Source organism: Oryctolagus cuniculus, chromosome 11, assembly GCF_051225735.1.
Source record: "Oryctolagus cuniculus isolate XC-2025 breed Fujian yellow rabbit chromosome 11, ASM5122573v1, whole genome shotgun sequence".
In the NCBI taxonomy this organism is placed as follows: domain Eukaryota; kingdom Metazoa; phylum Chordata; class Mammalia; order Lagomorpha; family Leporidae; genus Oryctolagus; species Oryctolagus cuniculus.
Genome location: NC_142877.1, coordinates 4,045,730 through 4,063,610, shown reverse-complemented (window position 1 = coordinate 4,063,610; position 17,881 = coordinate 4,045,730). Strand labels below are relative to the sequence as shown.

Here is a 17,881-nt window from a genome sequence, read left to right as displayed (position 1 = left end):
TGGCTCAGCTCCGCCCATGTCCCAGTGCTCGGCACACACCTGTAGAATGAGGGACCCCACGGCGTGTGGCACGCAGGGACGGGCAGCACACAAAGTCATCATTGTACCAGAGACGTCTCAGGATCCCCCGAGGCGCAGCAGAACCTGCCCTTGCTCCCTGATGGAGCTCAGCCTTGCCAGCCGCTTGCTGCCTCCCAGGGCGCCTCCCTCCTGTCGAAGGAACGGTGAGCTCTGGAGAAAGGCCAGGAGTTGCACCTGGGCCCCACCTGCAGACCCCGGCGTGTTGTCGGCTCGGCCCCGGGCACAGTCGCTGCTCGTCCACGAGACCACTCATTCCTTCCCCGGCTGAGCAGGGGTTGGGACCACCCCAACCTTGGGCCTGGGCCAGGCGTTTCCGGCAGCCAAGCCTTTAGGACGGAGATGCCGACACAGGAGGAAGCCGCCCCAGCCCTGCTAATGCTGCATCAACGCCCAGGTCTGCTGGGGGTGCGGGCGGAGGCCCCCAGATACCCAGCTGGAGGTGAAAACCCTCCTGCCTCTCACAGCAGGGCCTTGATCACGGTCTGGGAGACAGGCGTGGGTCGGCCAAGAGGTGTGCTTCCTCTCAGCCCGAGAGACGGGGGATATCTGTGTGTCCTGCGGTTGCTGGGCCAGAAAAATGCCCCCTACCCTGCCTTGCCGGTCCCTTAGCTCTTATATCCGACCCACTTTCCATTCCAGGCCCATTACAACATGATGAAGCCAGGGGTCAGCGAGTCAATCAACAAACACAGATTGAGCACCCCCTGGTGACGGCATGAAGCAGAGGGTGGGGGTGTTGGGGTCTGCAGGTGATGCTACTGTGAATTTCATGTAGGGGCTCTTAGGGGCTGGATGCCAGCAGACACCACCTGGATTCTCCAGGGGACAGGCACGGTAGCACCGCTGGCCGCACTGGTGCAGCGGCGGAATGCAGTGTCCATCAGCCGCTGGACACGCGGGCTCCTGGCAGCGCTGTGGATGCCCCACATTGCACCTGCCCTGCAATGCCGGGTGACTCCAGGCCACAAACGTCCGTCACCTGCTGGGAACGAGGCCTCAGCGTTCACGGGGGGGGGGGGGGGGGGGGGGACCGCGGGGGCCGCTGGGGTGGGGGGGAGGGACCGCGGGAGCCGCTGGGGTGGGGGGGACCGCAGGGGCCGCTGGGGTGGGGGGGACCGCGGGGGCGCTGGGGGGGGGCTGCCCGTGCTCCGTGCCCAGGTCGCTGGTTATTGAGATGTGCTCCTTTGCCGTGACGCTCTGTGCTCCGGCAGGAGTGCACCCCGTTATTACGGGTTTATACTTTGAAAGGAGGCGAGGGGCTAGGTCTAAGGGCTTCCTGCAAAGGGGCAGGCGGACCGCGAGGTCGCACAGGGCTCCACCCTAGCCCAGGCTGACTGGGCAGACTGGGCCCTCTCTGCGCCGCCGCCCCACCCCGGCCAGGCAGGTGCGGCACCGCCTCCGCGTCCCGTGTCGTCCGGGAGACCGGTTGCCAAGCGACGCGGGACGCGGAGCCCGGGGTCCCTGAGTGCCTGGCCCAGGAGATCCCAGGCGCCATGGCACAGAAACCTCTGAGCACCGCGGCGGCTGAGCGCATGAACCTGGTGGCCCAGGACGAGATCTGGTAACACCGGGGACCCGCTGGGCTGGGCGGTCCTCCCCTGAGAGGTGCTCACCTGGCGGCTCCTGGTCCCCACGAGCCCAGAAGGTGGTGGAGCGGTGGGCTGGAGGGGCCTGCACTGAGGACGGCCCGTGCCAGGGCACCAGGGGCGCCAGGGCTGGGGACTGGACGGCCCTTCCCCGGGAGCCTCCTAACGTCCTTCTAAGAGTCCCAGATTTGCTTCAGATAGAAAATCTCAGCGTTCAGCCTGAGAGAGCTGCCAGTACCTTTGTCTCTAGGTTTTCCTGGGCGTTTAAGCCTTAAGAACTTTTGGATGTAAAAGGTGTGCGTGCGGGCTGGTGTGGCGGGCGTCTGTCTGTCGCTGAGTCTGCTAAGTGCTGGGGTCAGCCCTGGGCTGAGGCTGTAGGTGACGTGGAGACGCAGGGGCAGCTTCGCGTTAGCAGCGGCAAAACACAGTTGCCCCCTTCCAAACCTCCCCTCGCCTGTTTCCGTGCACACCAGTCCTAGTCCCTTCCCGTCCCTGTCACTTACCAAACCTGCTTTCATCACCGTCATGGTAGAAACCCAGGATCACCCGGCATAAGACACACAGACTCTGCCTCCAGGAGGCAGGACGCGTGGCCCGGGTCCGTTCCTTCTGCAGTGTCCTGCCCCCACCCCGACCTCTCCCGCTCGTCCGTCTGTCAAGACCCAGGCCCGGTGGTCCCTCCCCTCCTTGTGAACAGGGTAGCACCTGGACTGTGCCAGCCCACGTCCACGTGTGGCTTCTGACCACTCGAAATGTCCACACCGGGGTAAGCTGCAGATGTCGAATCCCCAGCAGACTTCAAAACAAATGAACGAGCCAGAAACAGACGTGCGAATTAGAATTCCCGTCCCCCGTGTGGTGTTCACCGTGTGCCTCAGGTCTGTGTTGGGAGGGGGCCGAGAGCCGCAGTGGGGCTGGAGCGCTGGGGGTGGGGACGTGCAGGTGCCGATTCCCAGGTGGAAGAAACCTGACAGGTCCAAGCGCCGAGCTGATGTTTGGACTGTGACGCCCCAGCTGCTCAGTCCTCAACCCAGGGCCTGGGTGGTCAGCACAGGGCGGGGTTGGGGCGAGGTCCCTGCTGCTCCGGGGGCACCGGACATCCGGGTCCCGGCGATGCTGACTGCCCTGGCCACGTCCATGGAGCACTCTCCCTCGCCAAGGGGCCCGGCGCCCTCACTCCCCGGCATCCGACCGTGCCCGGCACAGCGTGCATGGAGCCATGACATTCCCGCAGGGGGCCTCTGGGGCCTTCTGCGGTCCGCTGAGCCTTTCTCTGGCCTGAGCCTGCTCTCTGGGACTTTGTCTTCCAGGAGATACCGCCTGAAGGCTGAATCCGAGGCGCGGCAGAACTGGGCCCAGAACTGGGGGTTTTTAACGACCCCGCTGGAGGAGGTGAGCACAGGGGTGTGTGAGCCACACTCTGAACAGCGAGTGCTGCCGAGGTGCGGGACCGGCTAGAATAAAATGAACCAGCATCTCGTAGGCAAAGTGGCCGCCTCTGGAAACAGAAGCGAATATTGAGCACCTACTGTGTGCCTGGCACGTGCTAGGTGCTTCCGCAGAACTGGGTCACGTCACCTGCCAAAGGACCCCGTGCAGGGAAGAGGTGCTACTTTAAGCCCATTTTACAGATTAGCAAACTGAGTTCAGAAGTCACGTGACCAATCAGGGACCCAAAGGTGCGAAGCCCTGCTTCCAAGGGCACCTGAGGGCCGACTTCCCTTCCTGCCTCCCTGGGTTACTGAGATGCAGACAGAACGAGAAGCTGTGTGGACCCCTAGGGAGGCCCGCAAGGCAAGGGGTCTGGGAGGCATTGCTGGAGGCCCCCGTGGGGTCCTCTGTGCATCTGGACGTCTGTGAGAACCAGAGAAGTGACAGGGGCAGAAGGGGCCCCACCCCGTTCCCTGGGAGTGCTGGGGACTGGCAGAGTGTGCGGAGTGTATGGGTGGGGGCGGGGCAGGCAGTGCATAGGAGCTGCAGAGTCCAGGGACGCTCACGTGACGTCTCCACTAAGTGGCCCCGATGTCCACGACACTGCCCAAACACACGGAGTGCCCGGGTAGGCACCGGCACGAGGACGCCGCCTTGCTGGGGTGGGGGTCGCGGGCCTGAAGAGCCGTGTCCACCCCGCTCGCGGGAGGGCCCCCGCGTTGTGAGGCACCCCGCCCCTGCAGCTCAGAAACTGTGCCGTTCTTAATGAGTTCCTTTAATTCTTAGAGAGTTGTACAATCTGACATTTTATGCATGAAATGAGTCCCTATTAATATGCATAAAAGAGTCTGTATTAATAATCCTTGTGTGTAATTACATCGGGCTTTCAAAGAGTTCAAAATTGCTTGGAAAATTCAGGAGGGGGCATGTGGCTCTCCTTTAGGGTTTGAAAGGTCGGATCCGGAACCCGGCTGGCATTTGAAATGAGGGAGGGCGCCTCGGGCTGCAGGGGGCAGGGGCGGGAGCCGGCCTGCGCCCTTGTCCAGCTGTTAAGTGGGACCACTGCCCCCAATGTCCCGTGCCCACTTTCGTCACCGTCACGTGTGCCTTTCTGGGGGCGGGGTGATGAGAACGCCCCGGACGGCTCAGCCTGAGGCGCCCGCCCCGGTTCTTTGCAGTTGCTCCAGGGTGAGGCAGAAGCCCCCTCTCCGAAGCCCAAGGTCGAGCTTCCCGAGCGCTTCCGCATCCGCCCAGGGACGCCCGTGGAGAAATACATCAAGGTTCGCAAAGCCCTTTCTAGACACTTGTTTGCCTAAGTAAGCAGCGCGTGGGCCGTGGAAGGTAAGCGCACAGTGGGCCTGGCCGGCCTGCAGCCGCTGTCCACGCACTCCCAAGGGCAGAAGTGGGAAGTGCACCTGCACCTGCGTGGGCTCCTGCCTCCCACCCTGCAGAGGCAGAGGGACACCGAGGCACGAGGGGCCAGCCCCGCCCTCTCAGCAAACATCATGGGTAAGCAGGACAGGCTCGGGCTCTGGGGTGAAACCACCGCATCTGGGTCCTGCTCTGTCTCTCACCTCCTGTGTGATCCTGGCTGAGTGGCTTGACCTCTCTGTGCCTCCTGGGGTCAGGGTCCAGTGGGATGATGCATATGAGGGACCAGAACAGAGCCCAGCATTTTTTTGAAAGATTTATCTATTTATTTTGGAGCTGGCACTGTGGTGTAGCCGGTAAAGCCACCGCCTAGCACTGCCGGCATCCCGTATGGGTGCCGGTTTGAGTTCCAGCTGGGCCATTTTCCACTGCTTTCCCAGGCCATAGCAGAGAGCTGGACGAGAAGTGGACCAGCCGGGTCTTGAACCGGAGCCCGTTTGGGATGCTGGTACTGCCGGTGGCAGCTTCACCTGCTACACCACAGCACCAGCACCCGAGCCCAGTGTTTTTACAGACTGCAGCCATCGCTAGGTGCCAGGAGCTCAGTGGGGCTCACAGGGACGCCCCGGGAGACGGGCTGAGGGGAGGCCAGCCGAGGGCAGAGGGCAGCACAGGGAAGAGAGGACCTGAACAGCGTTGCCACGCGAGACCTGGTCAGCTGTGCACACAGCACAGGTGCCTCCAGAAATTGTCAGTCTTTATGCCAGCGGGTCCTTGCGTGGTGGGGTTGCTGGGCCAAGACATCATTGGATGGGGAACTCAGGTTCTTGTTTCCAATGCAAGAAAGAGTTTGAAGATGAGAAAACAGTAAAAGTTAGCAAAGGAATAAGACATCTGTACACAATTCAGAGGGTGGGGCATGCTCAAAGGTTCAGAGCCACCCCCTATGATCTGGAGGCACGGGAGGTGGTGTCTGGGACAGGATTTAATTGCATATTCTTGCATATTCATAGGGGGTGGAGTTTGGGAAGGGTTCAATTGAATATTCATGGAAGGTGGAGTTTAGGGCAGGGTTTGAGTATCACCCATTTCCTTAGCCTTTTCCAAAACCTGAGAAGTGTCATGGTATCAGGGCGTGACAGGAGTGGGAATGGAAGCTATGGTTATTTTATTACAATGATACTATAATTAGCTGAAGGTCACCGCAAGCCTGCAGCCGGCCGCCATATTGGTTATTTGGGGCCAGCGCTGGTTGGAAGCCGTGGTTTCACGGAAGCTGGGTTTTTGCTGCAGGGGTGGGGGGAGGTGGGTGCTGGGGCAGGGCTGCAGCGCGGGGCAGACGACCTCAGCTGCTCCTTGCCCGACACCTGCCTGCCCGCATCCCCGGGCCACGCTCTGTGCCGAGCCAAGGAGCAGGCAGTGTGGTGCTGGTGGGGAGGGGGGTGGAAAGCCAAGTTGAAGGTGGCCAGAGGCAGGGGGAGCTCGTCGCTCTCCATACGTGCCTCAGGGTCAGGTGGGGAGGCTGGCATCCGGGGAACGTTTGGTGAGCAGAAGGAATGAGTGAATCAAGAGTGAGCTGCTCCAATGAGCTGTGTTGGGGGCTCCCCCCGCCCCCGATTATAAAGCCATGTAGGGTCACTGTTAAAAGCTGTTTTAGAAATATAGCAAAAATCTAAGTAATAAGGTAGTTAAAACACCCTATGTTCTCTCCCCTGGCTGACATTTGGGGAAAGCAGCAGAAGATGGCCCAAGTGTTGGGGCCCCTGCACCCACATGGGAGACCAGGAGAAGCTCCTGGCTCCTGGCTTCGGATTGGCACAGCTCCAGCCATTGTGGCCAGTTGGGGAGTGAACCAGCGGGTGGAAGACCTCTCTCTCTCTCTCTCTCTCTCTCTGTGCAACTCTGACTTTCAAAGAAAGAAGGAAGGAAGGAAGGAAGGAAGGAAGGAAGGAAGGAAGGAAGGAAGGAAGAAGAACTGATGCCCCCCACTCTGGCCCACCTTGTGGGAGTCAAACAGGGCTTTTGCCAAAGGAGGGGGACCCGCTACACATCTGCCCTCGCTCCCCAAAAGTCCCCGTGTGCCCGAGCAGCTCACAGATGACATCGTGCACTCTCATGTCACACAGAAGCCTGCCCTCTTGGCTTCTAATTAAACGTAGGTGCTTCTCCGGCCCGCAGTCCCCTGAGGCGGAGGTGTGAGTGCACATGGCACATCCTAGCGCCCTCCCACCAGAGGACGCACGGCCACTGTTCATCCCCCGTCATCCGGTCCATACAGGGCTGCGAAGTCCTTGAACAGCCTTGTGCCTCATCCCAGTGCCTCAGCCACGAGCCACCTTGGATCGCAATGGAGCTGAAAACTTCCAATGGCCTACATGACCGCTTTAAACACAGCGTTGCTTTTTTAAGATTGAAATTTTTTTAAAAAAGATATTTATTTGAAATCAGAGTTACACAGAGAGAGAAGGAGAGGCAGAGAGAGGGAGGGAGAAAGAGAGGTCTTCCATCCGCTGGTTCACTCCCCAGTTGACCGCAATGGCCAGAGCTGCGCCAATCCAAAGCCAGGAGCCAGGAGCCAGGAGCTTCTTCTGGGTCTCCCACACGGATGCATGGGCTATTTTCTGCTGCTTTCCCAGGCCATAGCAGAGAGTTGGATTGGAAGTGGAGCAGCCGGGACTCAAACCTGCACCCACATGGGATGCCAGCACTACAGGCAGCAGCTTTACCCACTATGCCACAGCACTGGCCCCAAAGATTAAAGTTTTTAAGAGTTTGAAGTGTAGGAAGTGAAAAAGTTACAGTAAGTTAGTGTTAATTTATTATTAAAATGAAAAAAACAATATCCCTCAGATTTAGCGCAGCCTGAGCGTCGGCGTGGACAGGTGCGGCCGGCACGGTCCCATCCTGGGCCTCACGTCCCCTCCCCACTCGCAGACCGGCCCAGAGCGACTTCCAGCGCTGCCAGGCCGCTTCGTGCTGCGTGCCTGTGTGTGTCTGTAACTTTTTACCCTGCTGCTGTATTTTTGCTATGGTGAGATGTGTTCAGACACGCGGTACCACTGTGTCACGACCACCAAGGACTCGGCACAGGACCAGGCATGGAGCAGGCGTCTCACCCAGGCCTGTGTGGGCGGCCCCTGCGACGGTCACACGGGAAATGGCCCAAGGGCGCGCCCCTCGGGACTTGTTCCAATCATCATCAACCCGGGACTGTATCTGGCATTTCTGCACCTGTCCTCCTGGATGCCAAATTAGCCGGGGGCCATTACAAGAGAAAGCAGCCCCTTGGGGGGGACTAGGTCCCAGAAAGGCACCAGCCTCAGCATCCGCCGATGGGAGCAGGCTTATTCCAGCACACCCTGGGGATGCCGGCTGCCCACACTCCCGTGCCTGTCCCAGGAAGGCTGTGGCTGCGCCCACCGCTGTGGCCCGGGGGGGCTAACCTCTGCATCCCCTCCCCAGGTCCTCCCGTCTCCCCCAGTCCCGCAGACCACCCAAGGCTTCATCGGCTGGAGGTCCGGGGTGCCAGGCCTCAACAAGTGCCTGGAACTCGACTGTGAGATCAGAAGCTGCAAAGGGGCCTACGCCCGAGAGCTGGGCTGGCCCAAGCAGGGCATCCACTGAGCCGCCCAGGCTGCGGCCCCTGGGCACCCAGGCCAGGCCTGGCAGAGGAAGAACTGTCCAGCGTCCCGGATGACGGAGCCCTGGCCTGGGTGCTCATGAGATGTGGCAAAGCACACAGAGGACGCCTGACACATTCTCATCAGTGCCTCCCTTCTAGAATGTTCTCGGAACACACTTATTCTCGGCTAACATAATGAATAAAGCAAAAATAGATTCTCTGTTATACTTTTTCTCTGGTTTGTTTTTGATGTCTTGGGGATTTCTAGCTAGGGCTTTAAAGAAAATGAGTGGTTTAAGTTTTCAGATAATCATTGAGTCCCTCCCAAGGGGATTCTGTTGCCCCCAGCCCCACCCCCAGCTAGGATGACCCCCTGGCCAGGTGGTCCCGTGTCCAAACAGCCCCAGGCCTGCTTTTCAAGAGGAAGTACACAGGTGCGGGCGGGTGTGCCGTCTCCACCCTGGAACCCCTGTCTTCGAGTCACAGCCCTGAACGCTGGCCTCACTCCTCCGGCCCGTCCCTCGGGTGAACACCCCTTAGCCGCCTGCCCCCAGCAGAAGGGCCCCCCTCATCCAGAGAGACCGTCCCCAGGAGCCTCCAGTGGCAACTGGAACTTCCGGTCTCCCACCTGCACGGGGCTGGCTGCAGACACCTTCGGAGCCACACAGCAGGTGCACGGGTCCAGCCTCCCCGCCTCCCCAGTCCCAGAACAGGAAACTCGGGCCTTCGTGGGCTGCCCTGGCTGGAAGAGCCAGCACACAGGAGCACAGCGCTCCACGCAGCACCTGCCACGTGGGTCACCGTCACCAGCAAATGTCACCTCTAGGACCTCAGGAAAGGGCCGGATGGGCCAAACAGGGTTCCACAGGTCATCGCAGGTGACCGGCTATAAGGAGGTCATTACTGGAGCAGGGGGGTTCTTAAGCCACTGTGACCGATGCAAGAAGGTGGGACACTCACAGAGGAGGCTCAGACCCACAGGGGAGAAGGCCCTGTGATGTCAGAAGCAGAAACCAGAGGCATGTGTCCCTAAGCCATGAACGCCAAAACCTGCCGGCAAACCCCACAAGACTGGCAAGATGCCAGGAAGGCTTCTGCCCCACAGATCTCTCAGGGAGTGTGGCCCGGTGGACACTGACTCACGGATCTCACAGGGAGTGTGGCCCAGTGGACACTGCCCCACGAATCTCGCAGGGAGCGTGGCCTGGTGGACACTGACTCACGGATCTCACAGGGAGCGTGGCCCCATGGACACTAACTCACGGATCTCACAGGGAGTGTGGCCTGGTGGACACTAACTCATGGATCTCACAGGGAGCGTGGCCTGGTGGACACTGACTCACAGATCTCGCAGGGAGCATGGCCCAGGGGACACTGACTCACGGATCTCGCAGGGAGCGTGGCCCAGGGGACACTGACTCATGGATCTCGCAGGGAGCGTGGCCTGGTGGACACTGACTCACGGATCTCACAGGGAGCGTGGCCCAGGGGACACTGACTTGGAGAACAAGCCTCAGCCATCCACCCCTGGGCTTGGTGGGATGGACCCCGCACCGAGCAACTGCCGCCCCCTCTCCTCCCTTAGCCGCCTGCCTCTGGCCGAGTCCATGAGAGCCCAGGTCGTGAGCCCACCCCCTGCAAAGATGTTCCCGTCACCCAGCTGTTTGCTGCAGTGCAGACTCAACAAGTGGAAGCGTGGCCGAGCACGGCCCCCGTGGATGCTGGTGCTCCCATGGCCCCGGGTGGCTCCTGGTGCTCCCACGGCCCCGGTGGACACTGGTGCTCCCACGGCCCCGATGGATCCTGGTGCTCCCACGACCCCAGTGGACGCTGGTGCTCCCATGGCCCCGGGTGGACGCTGGTGCTCCCACGGCCCCGGTGGATCCTGGTGCTCCTGCGACCCCAGTGGATGCTGGTGCTCCCATGGCCTTGGGTGGACCCTGGTGCTCCCACGGCCCCGGGTGGATCCTGGTGCTCCCATGGCCCCGGTGGACGCTGGTGCTCCACCTCACAGGCTTGGCTCCAGGCAAGGCACCTGCCCTTGAAGAACCACATGTCCACCTCGTGATCAGCCTACCCTCCAACACGGTCGTGCAGAGTGGCCAGAGACAGCGAGTGCCGGGGCCCGTGTGCAGCCCACGTGGGGGGTGGCATCGCTGCAGCGCCGCAGGCCTGAGGATGAGCTGCCTGCGGCACCTGGCGTCTTTCTGATTCGTGACCACAGACGCCTCTGAGGGTCCTCTTCCAGGTGTGCCCACCACAGCAGGACAGCAAAGAAGCAGAGCTAAAGGATGAGCTCCCCCGGCCTGGCCCAGCCCAGATTGGGAATCAGCAGGGTGACGGACACTTCTCACACTCCGATTGTTCTCTGCTTCTGTAACTGTAACCGGCAGCCCAGATTTGTAGTGACAGATACTGCTGCTGGGACTGGCCAGGCTGGGGTCACCGCGTGGACTGGCCGGCCTGGGGTCACCACATGGACGGGCCAGCCTGGGGTCACCTCATGGACGGGCCAGCCTGGGGTCACCACGTGAACTGGCCAGCCTGGGGTCACCACATAGACTGGCCAGCCTGGGGTCACCACATGGACTGGCCGGGCTGGGGTCACCACATGGACTGGCCGGGCTGGGGTCACCGCGTGAACTGGCCGGGCTGGGGTCACCGCATGGACGGGTCAGCCTAGGGTCACCATGTGGACTGGCCGGCCTGGGGTCACCACGTGGACTGGCCAGCCTGGGGTCACCACATGGACTGGCCGGGCTGGGGTCACCACATGGACTGGCCGGGCTGGGGTCAACATGTGGACTGGCCAGCCTGGGGTCGCCGCGTGGACTGGCCGGGCTGGGGTCACCACGTGGACTGGCCGGGCTGGGGTCACCACGTGGACGGGCCGGGCTGGGGTCACCTCGTGGACTGGCCGGCCTGGGGTCACCACATTGACGGGCCGGGCTGGGGTCACCACATTGACGGGCCGGGCTGGGGTCACCGCGTGGACGGGCTGCACCTTCAGAAAGCCCAGAAAGCCCAGTGGTGAAGCCCTTGTCCTGCAGCTCCGTGAAGCAGAAGAGGAAGTGGGTGCATGGGTGCCCACGCCAGAGGCACCCGTGGGGAGCCTGTTCCCAGGGAGCAAGATCTTCGTGAGAGATCACTGTCAAACATGTACGCGCCTTTGGCCGCCCAGTGCAGGGTCCGTTACAATGTTAGGAGAGGGGCCGGTGCTGTGGTGTAGCGGGTAAAGCCACCGCCTGCAGCACCGACATCCCATATGGGCACTGGTTTGTGTCCCGGCTGCTCCACTTCCGATCCAGCTCTCTGCTGTGGCCTGAGGAAGCAGTGGACAATGGTCCAAGTCCTTGGGCCCTGCACCTGCGTGGCAGATGCAGAAGAAGCACCTGGCTCCTGGCTTTGGAGCAGCTCAGCTCCAGCCATTGCAGCCATGTGGGGAGTGAGTTAGCCGACGGAAGACCTCTCTCTCTGTCTCTCCCTCTCTCTGCCTGTAACTCTGCCTCTCAAATAAATAAATAAATAAATAAGTAAAATCTGAAGCGTCCAGGAGACCATCTGGCACTTCTTGCTGCCCTTCAGTGGAAGCGCAGCTCATCCGAGCTTCCGTGCCTGCGTCCAGCGCCCCCAGAACCACTTCTACCGACCACACGGCAGCGCAGCCGCCTCGGCCCCTCCGCGCTCGTCAGCACAGAACCGGGTGGAGGGCGCGGGCTGACCAACATCAGGAAACCTCATCTGCGGGTGGATTTTTCCCCGGTCTCCAGTAATTTATTCACCAACCAACCACAGAGAGAAAAGGAGGCATCGTGCCTGCCAGAGTCAGACTGCACGACCGCGGCCCCCCACCCGGCGCCCTCCCCCGGCCCCCGGCCGCGCTCTCTGCCTTGAGCTGCTAGGGTGGACGCTCTGGGCTTCTAAAGGAGCACAGAGTCCGGTCCATGGCCCAGCTGAGAGCCCAGGTGGGTGGCCCCTCGAGCAGTCAGTGACCCCGCTTGGTTTCAAAGTTGACATTTAATCTATGGAGATCTGCCCTTTGTGGGCGTCCAAACAGGCCCAGAAATGCCACCACACGGTGTAAAATACCACAACATTCCCAAGGTCAAGACGAGGCTGTGAACCTGCCCCACGGTGGCGAACCACATCACAGCAGCAAAATGAGCCACCGGAAGGGCCCTGGCCAGGGGAGCGGCCGCAGGGACAGCGCACGACGTCCGCAGGACGGATTCTGTCACACGCACGTTTGAGCCCCGACAAACGAGACTCACCAGAAGGGAATGAGGGACAGCTGTACAGAGCCAACAGGAAGCGTGGCTCCTGTTCTTGCACACTGGACACAGTGGCCGTGCCAGGCCACGTGCACCAGCCTGCTCAGGAATGGAGGCCCAGGTGCCTGTGGGAGGCACAGGTCCTGCACATTACATCACCCCCAGCAAGGTCTGGGAAGCCCCACGCGATGAACCCATTATTGCTTTGTAGCAAGACTTCCGAATTCTCACACTAAAGGGGAGACAGACCCCAAGAAACCACACTATTGATTTGGTTTGGATTTTGCCGCCGAATGAGCCTTGGTTTTAACCTAAGAATATTTCTGGGTTTTGGAGCATCTTGGGATTTGGACCTGAGAAAGCATTTTGTACATAAAACGTCTCCATCACAGCAAATGGGAGGAGTGGTCCTTTGGGACCTGCCTGTAACTCACGGACTTAAGTAGGGAGCAGACTCCACGCGAGCTGGCCAGAGCGTGAGAGGACGCGTTGACTCCTGTACCTGGGAGCAGCCTGCACCTGCTGCCTGTGGTGGCATGGCTGCAAGGCCACCTCACCGGGCTTTCGTTTCAGGAGACACTGGCGTGTTTATAAACGGCGTTCTGATTAAAGTCAGATGAGGACTCTGGGCCAAGCCCGAGCCTGGAATCCCAGGCACTCGGAGAGGGCAGCTTGTGCCCCCTGAGAAATTAGGCTCGAACGCGAGCAACCGGCGCCTGTACGTTCGTGCCGGGGTGTGGTGGACTGACTCGCCGTGCAGGACGTGAACCCTGCTGTTCCGTGGATGCCGTTCCTGCGAGGATGCGCAGGGAATGCTGAGCTGGGAGCCACGGGGAGCCGGCGTGCTGCATGGCAGGTGCACTGGCCGCAGCCAGAGCCTGCCCTGGGGCGCCCTGCAGAAGCAGTGCATGGCAGGGCTGAGGCAGGGCCGGTGCCCCTGGAAAGAGACAGCCACTGGGGAGGAGGGAATAAAGCCGTAAAACCGTGGGCAAGCTTCCCTGGGTCGCTGCCGCGTGCCCGTGTGATGGCGTCCGACCCACTTTGCAGGGTCTGATCACTGCTGCTTGGTACGTCCCAGCCTTCCTGTGTGCCCCGAGTCTGCCCCACGACCGTGGATGAGAAAGTCCGCTGCTCTGTGCTGGGGCACCGTGGGAAAGTCAAACCCTGTGTACCGCTCAGGTTCTCATCACTTCAACTCGAGCGCCTGCAGGAACCACTTAGGAGAGAAGAGTTGACTTCGGCTCGCAGTTTAGAGGCTCAGCTCCAGGCCCGGGCAGCCCCGTTACTCTGGCTTCTGCTGGAAGCTGACAACGGGGGAGTGTGCGCAAGAACCGTCACACGGCGAGCCAGGCAGCGGGGAGAGACAGGAAGCCCACCCAGCTTGCATAACCAGCCCCCTCCGGAGAGCTAGGTGGGCCCGCTAGGCCCATCTCCCAGAGGCCGTGGTCCATGAGGTCTGCAGCCTCCATCCGTCAACCATTAACACAAGGATTGGGGTACCAACACCAGTTCATGGGCCTTTGGGGGGCGCAGACGCCGATTACCCAAGCCACAGCTCATGAATGGGACCCTGCCCCCAGTTTGCCCTGTAGCCACTGTGAAACCCAAAGGAGGCTCCTCTGCCCGCCCTCGGCGTCACCTTCAGGCAGCGTGGAGGCCTGCTCTGCTCCTCCACAGAAAGCTTCCTCTGCCAGGAACCAGCCGCCCCCACCCTCTTGGTGCAGGTGGAGCCGCCCCCCTCTTTATGTGGGTGGGGGTGCAGCCTACCACGGCGCTAAGCTTGCTTCACTGTCAGCATCCTTCGCCTGTCCCCGTTACAGGTGGCGACACAGAGGCTCGGTCGCACAGGGCCCTGGAGCCAGGGCTCGAATCCCACGCCGCGTGACTGCAGAGTGGCACGGGATTCCCTCGGCAAGGTGTACCGAGTATGCGGCAAAGCCGACGCCGGCCTGTCTTTGTCATGGACCACTGCCTGCTGCCGTCAAGTCAAACACATGGCGGCCAGGGCGGGCCCTCGGGGCACGGTTGGGACCTTGTAGCATCTGGCCAAGTGGCCACACCACCCAGTGCACCTGCTCGTGGGGAGTTCTCCCAGCCTCAGGAAAATCAGAGAGAAACCCAGCCTGCAGGAGGCGTGGCCAAAGCCGCAGACACAGAAGGGCACACGTGGTGTGGTTCCATGTACACACAGTGCAAAACCAGGCGGGGTGCTCGATGCTGACACAAGGCCCGGGAGGACGGGGCTCAGGGGCTGCTGGCCACCTTCCACTCCTCCCGGCCGCCACTGGTGACACACGGGCTGTCTGTTTATGCCCCGTGCACTTGGTGTGTTACTTCCACTCTAGAAAAGTTTTAGAACAGGGCCCCTCTGGGGACCAAGCCCCTAAAGACCCGAGCCCAGCTGTCCCCACCACCTCGGCCACCAGTGCAGGGAGCGGAGACTCCCGAACCGCACGGGCCCCTCCGATGGATGCTGAGACCCTCCGAGGAGATGGGGACCCCACAGACCAAAACTGCGCTCAGAATCAGAAGCAGGCCTAGAGATGCCATCGCAGGGGGCAAACCCTTCTCTGGGTGGGAGAAGGGACTGCCATGCACTGGCGTGTGCCTGGGGAAACTGCTGCCCACACCCGCTCACCCACCTCTCCTCCGTGGGCTCAGAGACACTGAGGAGAGGGCTCAGGACGGAGTGAAAGACCCCAGAACACAGAGGCCCCGCAGCCACGCCTCCCACCCTGTGGTCTGAGCACCCACGTGGCGCGGAAGGCCCTGTTCTCCTGGAGTGGGCACACAGCAGACAGGTGGGGCTACATCCACCAGTCACCTTCTTTCACCTCCTCCCCAGCATCAGCCCCAGGGTGTGGGGGGAAGGGGAGAGGAGTGGGAAGGTGGGGGGAGCCTCTGAGTCAGAGGTGAAGAGGCCACCAACGTCCCACGTCCGAGCACCTGGGTTCCGTCCCGGCTCCAGCTTCCCGCTAGCAACAGATCCAGAAGGCAGCGGTGAGGGCTCGGGACGTGGAAGACACAGATGGAGCTCCCAGCTCCAGCTTCAGCCCAGGCCTCTGCAGACATCGTTTAGGGAGTGAACAGAGCGGGAGTTCTGTCTGTCTGTCTGTCTGTCTCTCTCTCTCTCTCTGCCTCTCCAACAATATTTTTAAAACAAAGACAGGGGAAGAACAAGAGACAGAATGAAGGAGATGAGTGGTGGAGAGGGGAGGGTGCCAGCTCCACAGGGCAGCCCGGGGTCACCCAGTGGACCTGCACCCGTGCAGAGCCCGCGCAGGGCTCGACCCTCCTGGTCCCCCCCCCCCCGCCCCGGCAGCCTTCTCCAGCGAGGCAGATCTTCCTCTCACCCTCTCAACCACACCCCCTCCAAGGCCAGCTCTCCATACCCCCCCCCAAGGACAGCTCTCTCCCTCTTTTTTTTTCTTAAAAAAGATTTATTTATTTATGTTGAAAATCAGAGTTAGCAAGAGAGAGAGAGGGAGAGACAGAGAGAGAGGTCTTCCATCTCTTGGTTCACTCCCCAAATAGCCCCAATGACTGGCACTGGGCCAGGCTGAAGCCAGGAGCCCTGAGCCTCATCCAGGTCTCCCCCGCGGGAGCAGGGGCCCAGCATTCAGGCCACATCCTCTGCTGCTCTCCCAGGCCATTAACGGGGAGCTGGATTGGAAGGGGAGCAGGCAGTGGCTTTGCCTGCTACACCACAACGCTGGCCCCAAGTCCCCCCACCTTGAAAACAAACACCAGGGACAGGCTTCTGGTGCAGTGGCTAAGCTACAGATGCACTTGGGACGCCGACATCCCATATCAAAGTGCCTGGGTTCGAGTCCCAGCTCTGCCTCAATCCCAGCTTCCTGCTAATGGGCACCTGGGAGGCAGCGGGTGAGGACTCGAGTGTCGGGGTCCCCCCCACCCACGCAGGCTCCAGCCTCCAGCCCAGCCAGGCGTCCATACTGCAGGAGTCTGGGGAGTGAACCAGCAGGTGGGAGACCTGTCTGCCTCTCAAATCAAAATACATGAATAATTAAAAAAAAAAAAAAAAAAAAAAAAAACAAGAACAGGCTGCCCTTAAGCAAATTCACTCTTCTACTGGCTACACAAACCCCAAGGAAGAAGCCTGCCTACCTGCTGGGGAGGAAGGAGGAAGACACACACCCACACACATGCACACATGTGCCAGCACACACACACGCACACTGTCAGCACGCACACATGCACACACATACACACACTGTCAGCACGCACACACATGCACACACACACTGTCAGCACGCACACACATGCACACACATACACACACATACACACACTGTCAGCACGCACACATGAACACACATACACACACACTGCCAGCACACACACGCACACTGTCAGCACACACACACATGCACACACATGCACACACACATTGCCAGCACACACCCCCACTGCCGCCTGACTGTGGGGACTGACATTTAACGGGCAGGAAGCGACGCCCTCCGTGTCCCTGACCTGGGCCCCGGCAGACAGCGCTCACTTCAGAATCCGTTCCTCAGAAAGGTCACCAGCCAGGCACCTGCCGAAAACCCAGCATCGCTGTCTCCTGGGTGGCGGCCCCCCGCTGTCCGTCTCTCTCCACGCTTCTCCTCCCGCCCTGCCTGCCTTTGAAGCGCCACACAGGCAGGACCCCCACCGCCAGGGCCCCCACCGCCAGGACCCCCACCGCCAGGACCCCCACCGCCAGGGCCCCCACCACCAGGGCCCCCACCGCCAGGGCCCCCACCGCCAGGGCCTGTCTCCCTCCCAGCTCCCAACAGCCCCCCTTCCTTTCTCACTGGGTGGGGCACACCCTGCCCTGGGCCCCGGACCCTCCTCTGCTGGCGGGGGTCACCCACTGGACCTGCACCTGAAACCAAAGCCCCAGGAAAGGCAATGCTTAGCGACCGCACAGTGAGCCCCGCCCCCCCCCAGTCCCGGGCTCCAGCCACCCCCTGGGTCCGTACTGCTCCCCTCCACCTCCAGCTCCAGGTGCAGGGCCCAGCCTGGGACGTGTGGATCCCCCACCCCGGACTTAAGAAGGAGGGCCCCAGACCCACAGCAGGAAGAGAGCCCCCCAGGCACGGGCTAGGACAAACATCAAACAAAACACACACGGCCCTTCCTGTTCACCGTGAAAGCCGAGGGCTCCTTCGTGGTCTCCTCGGGCTTTCCTTGGGGGAGAAAAGCAGGCTTGTGCGTCCACGCTGAGCGCTCGCGTCCCTCCTCCCGGGCCGAGTGCGCGCCTGCACCCACGCACCCCTTCCTGTCCCTTCACTCGCCCGAGCTCCTACAGGGTGGCTGGGGCTGTGCAGAGCGAGGCCGGGGGTCCCGGCCCCGGGGAGCGGATGCTGCCACTGCAGACATCCGTCCCACAGCCACGGACCTCGGCTGCATCGCGCTCTGGGGCAGAGCGTGCCGGGAGAGGGGTCAGAGCCCTTGCTCTAGCCTGCAAGGCCACTGCTGGGCTGAGAGTTTGGCCAGGAGAGTGCGCAAGCAAG

At 61.3% G+C, this 17,881-nt stretch overlaps 1 protein-coding gene across 1 annotated transcript; it reads left to right on the top strand.

The window, feature by feature from the left end:
• The first annotated feature begins 1,485 nt into the window (after nt 1-1,485).
• CIMIP1 (ciliary microtubule inner protein 1) lies at nt 1,486-8,309 on the top strand. The gene is made up of 4 exons (XM_002723542.6): nt 1,486-1,642; nt 2,978-3,059; nt 4,277-4,378; nt 7,932-8,309. The coding sequence occupies exons 1-4, from the start codon at nt 1,575-1,577 to the stop codon at nt 8,091-8,093; spliced, it is 414 nt and encodes a 137-aa protein (XP_002723588.1). The 5' UTR covers nt 1,486-1,574; the 3' UTR covers nt 8,094-8,309.
• The last annotated feature ends 9,572 nt before the right edge of the window (nt 8,310-17,881 follow it).

Excerpts from the sequence above, each read along its gene's own strand:
- CIMIP1 (XM_002723542.6), top strand. The coding sequence starts at position 1,575 with ATGGCACAGAAACCTCTGAGCACCGCGGCGGCTGAGCGCATGAACCTG. Across the intron at positions 3,060-4,276 it reads TAACGACCCCGCTGGAGGAG|TTGCTCCAGGGTGAGGCAGA; the intron begins GTGAGCACAGGG and ends GGTTCTTTGCAG. Across the intron at positions 4,379-7,931 it reads CCGTGGAGAAATACATCAAG|GTCCTCCCGTCTCCCCCAGT; the intron begins GTTCGCAAAGCC and ends TCCCCTCCCCAG.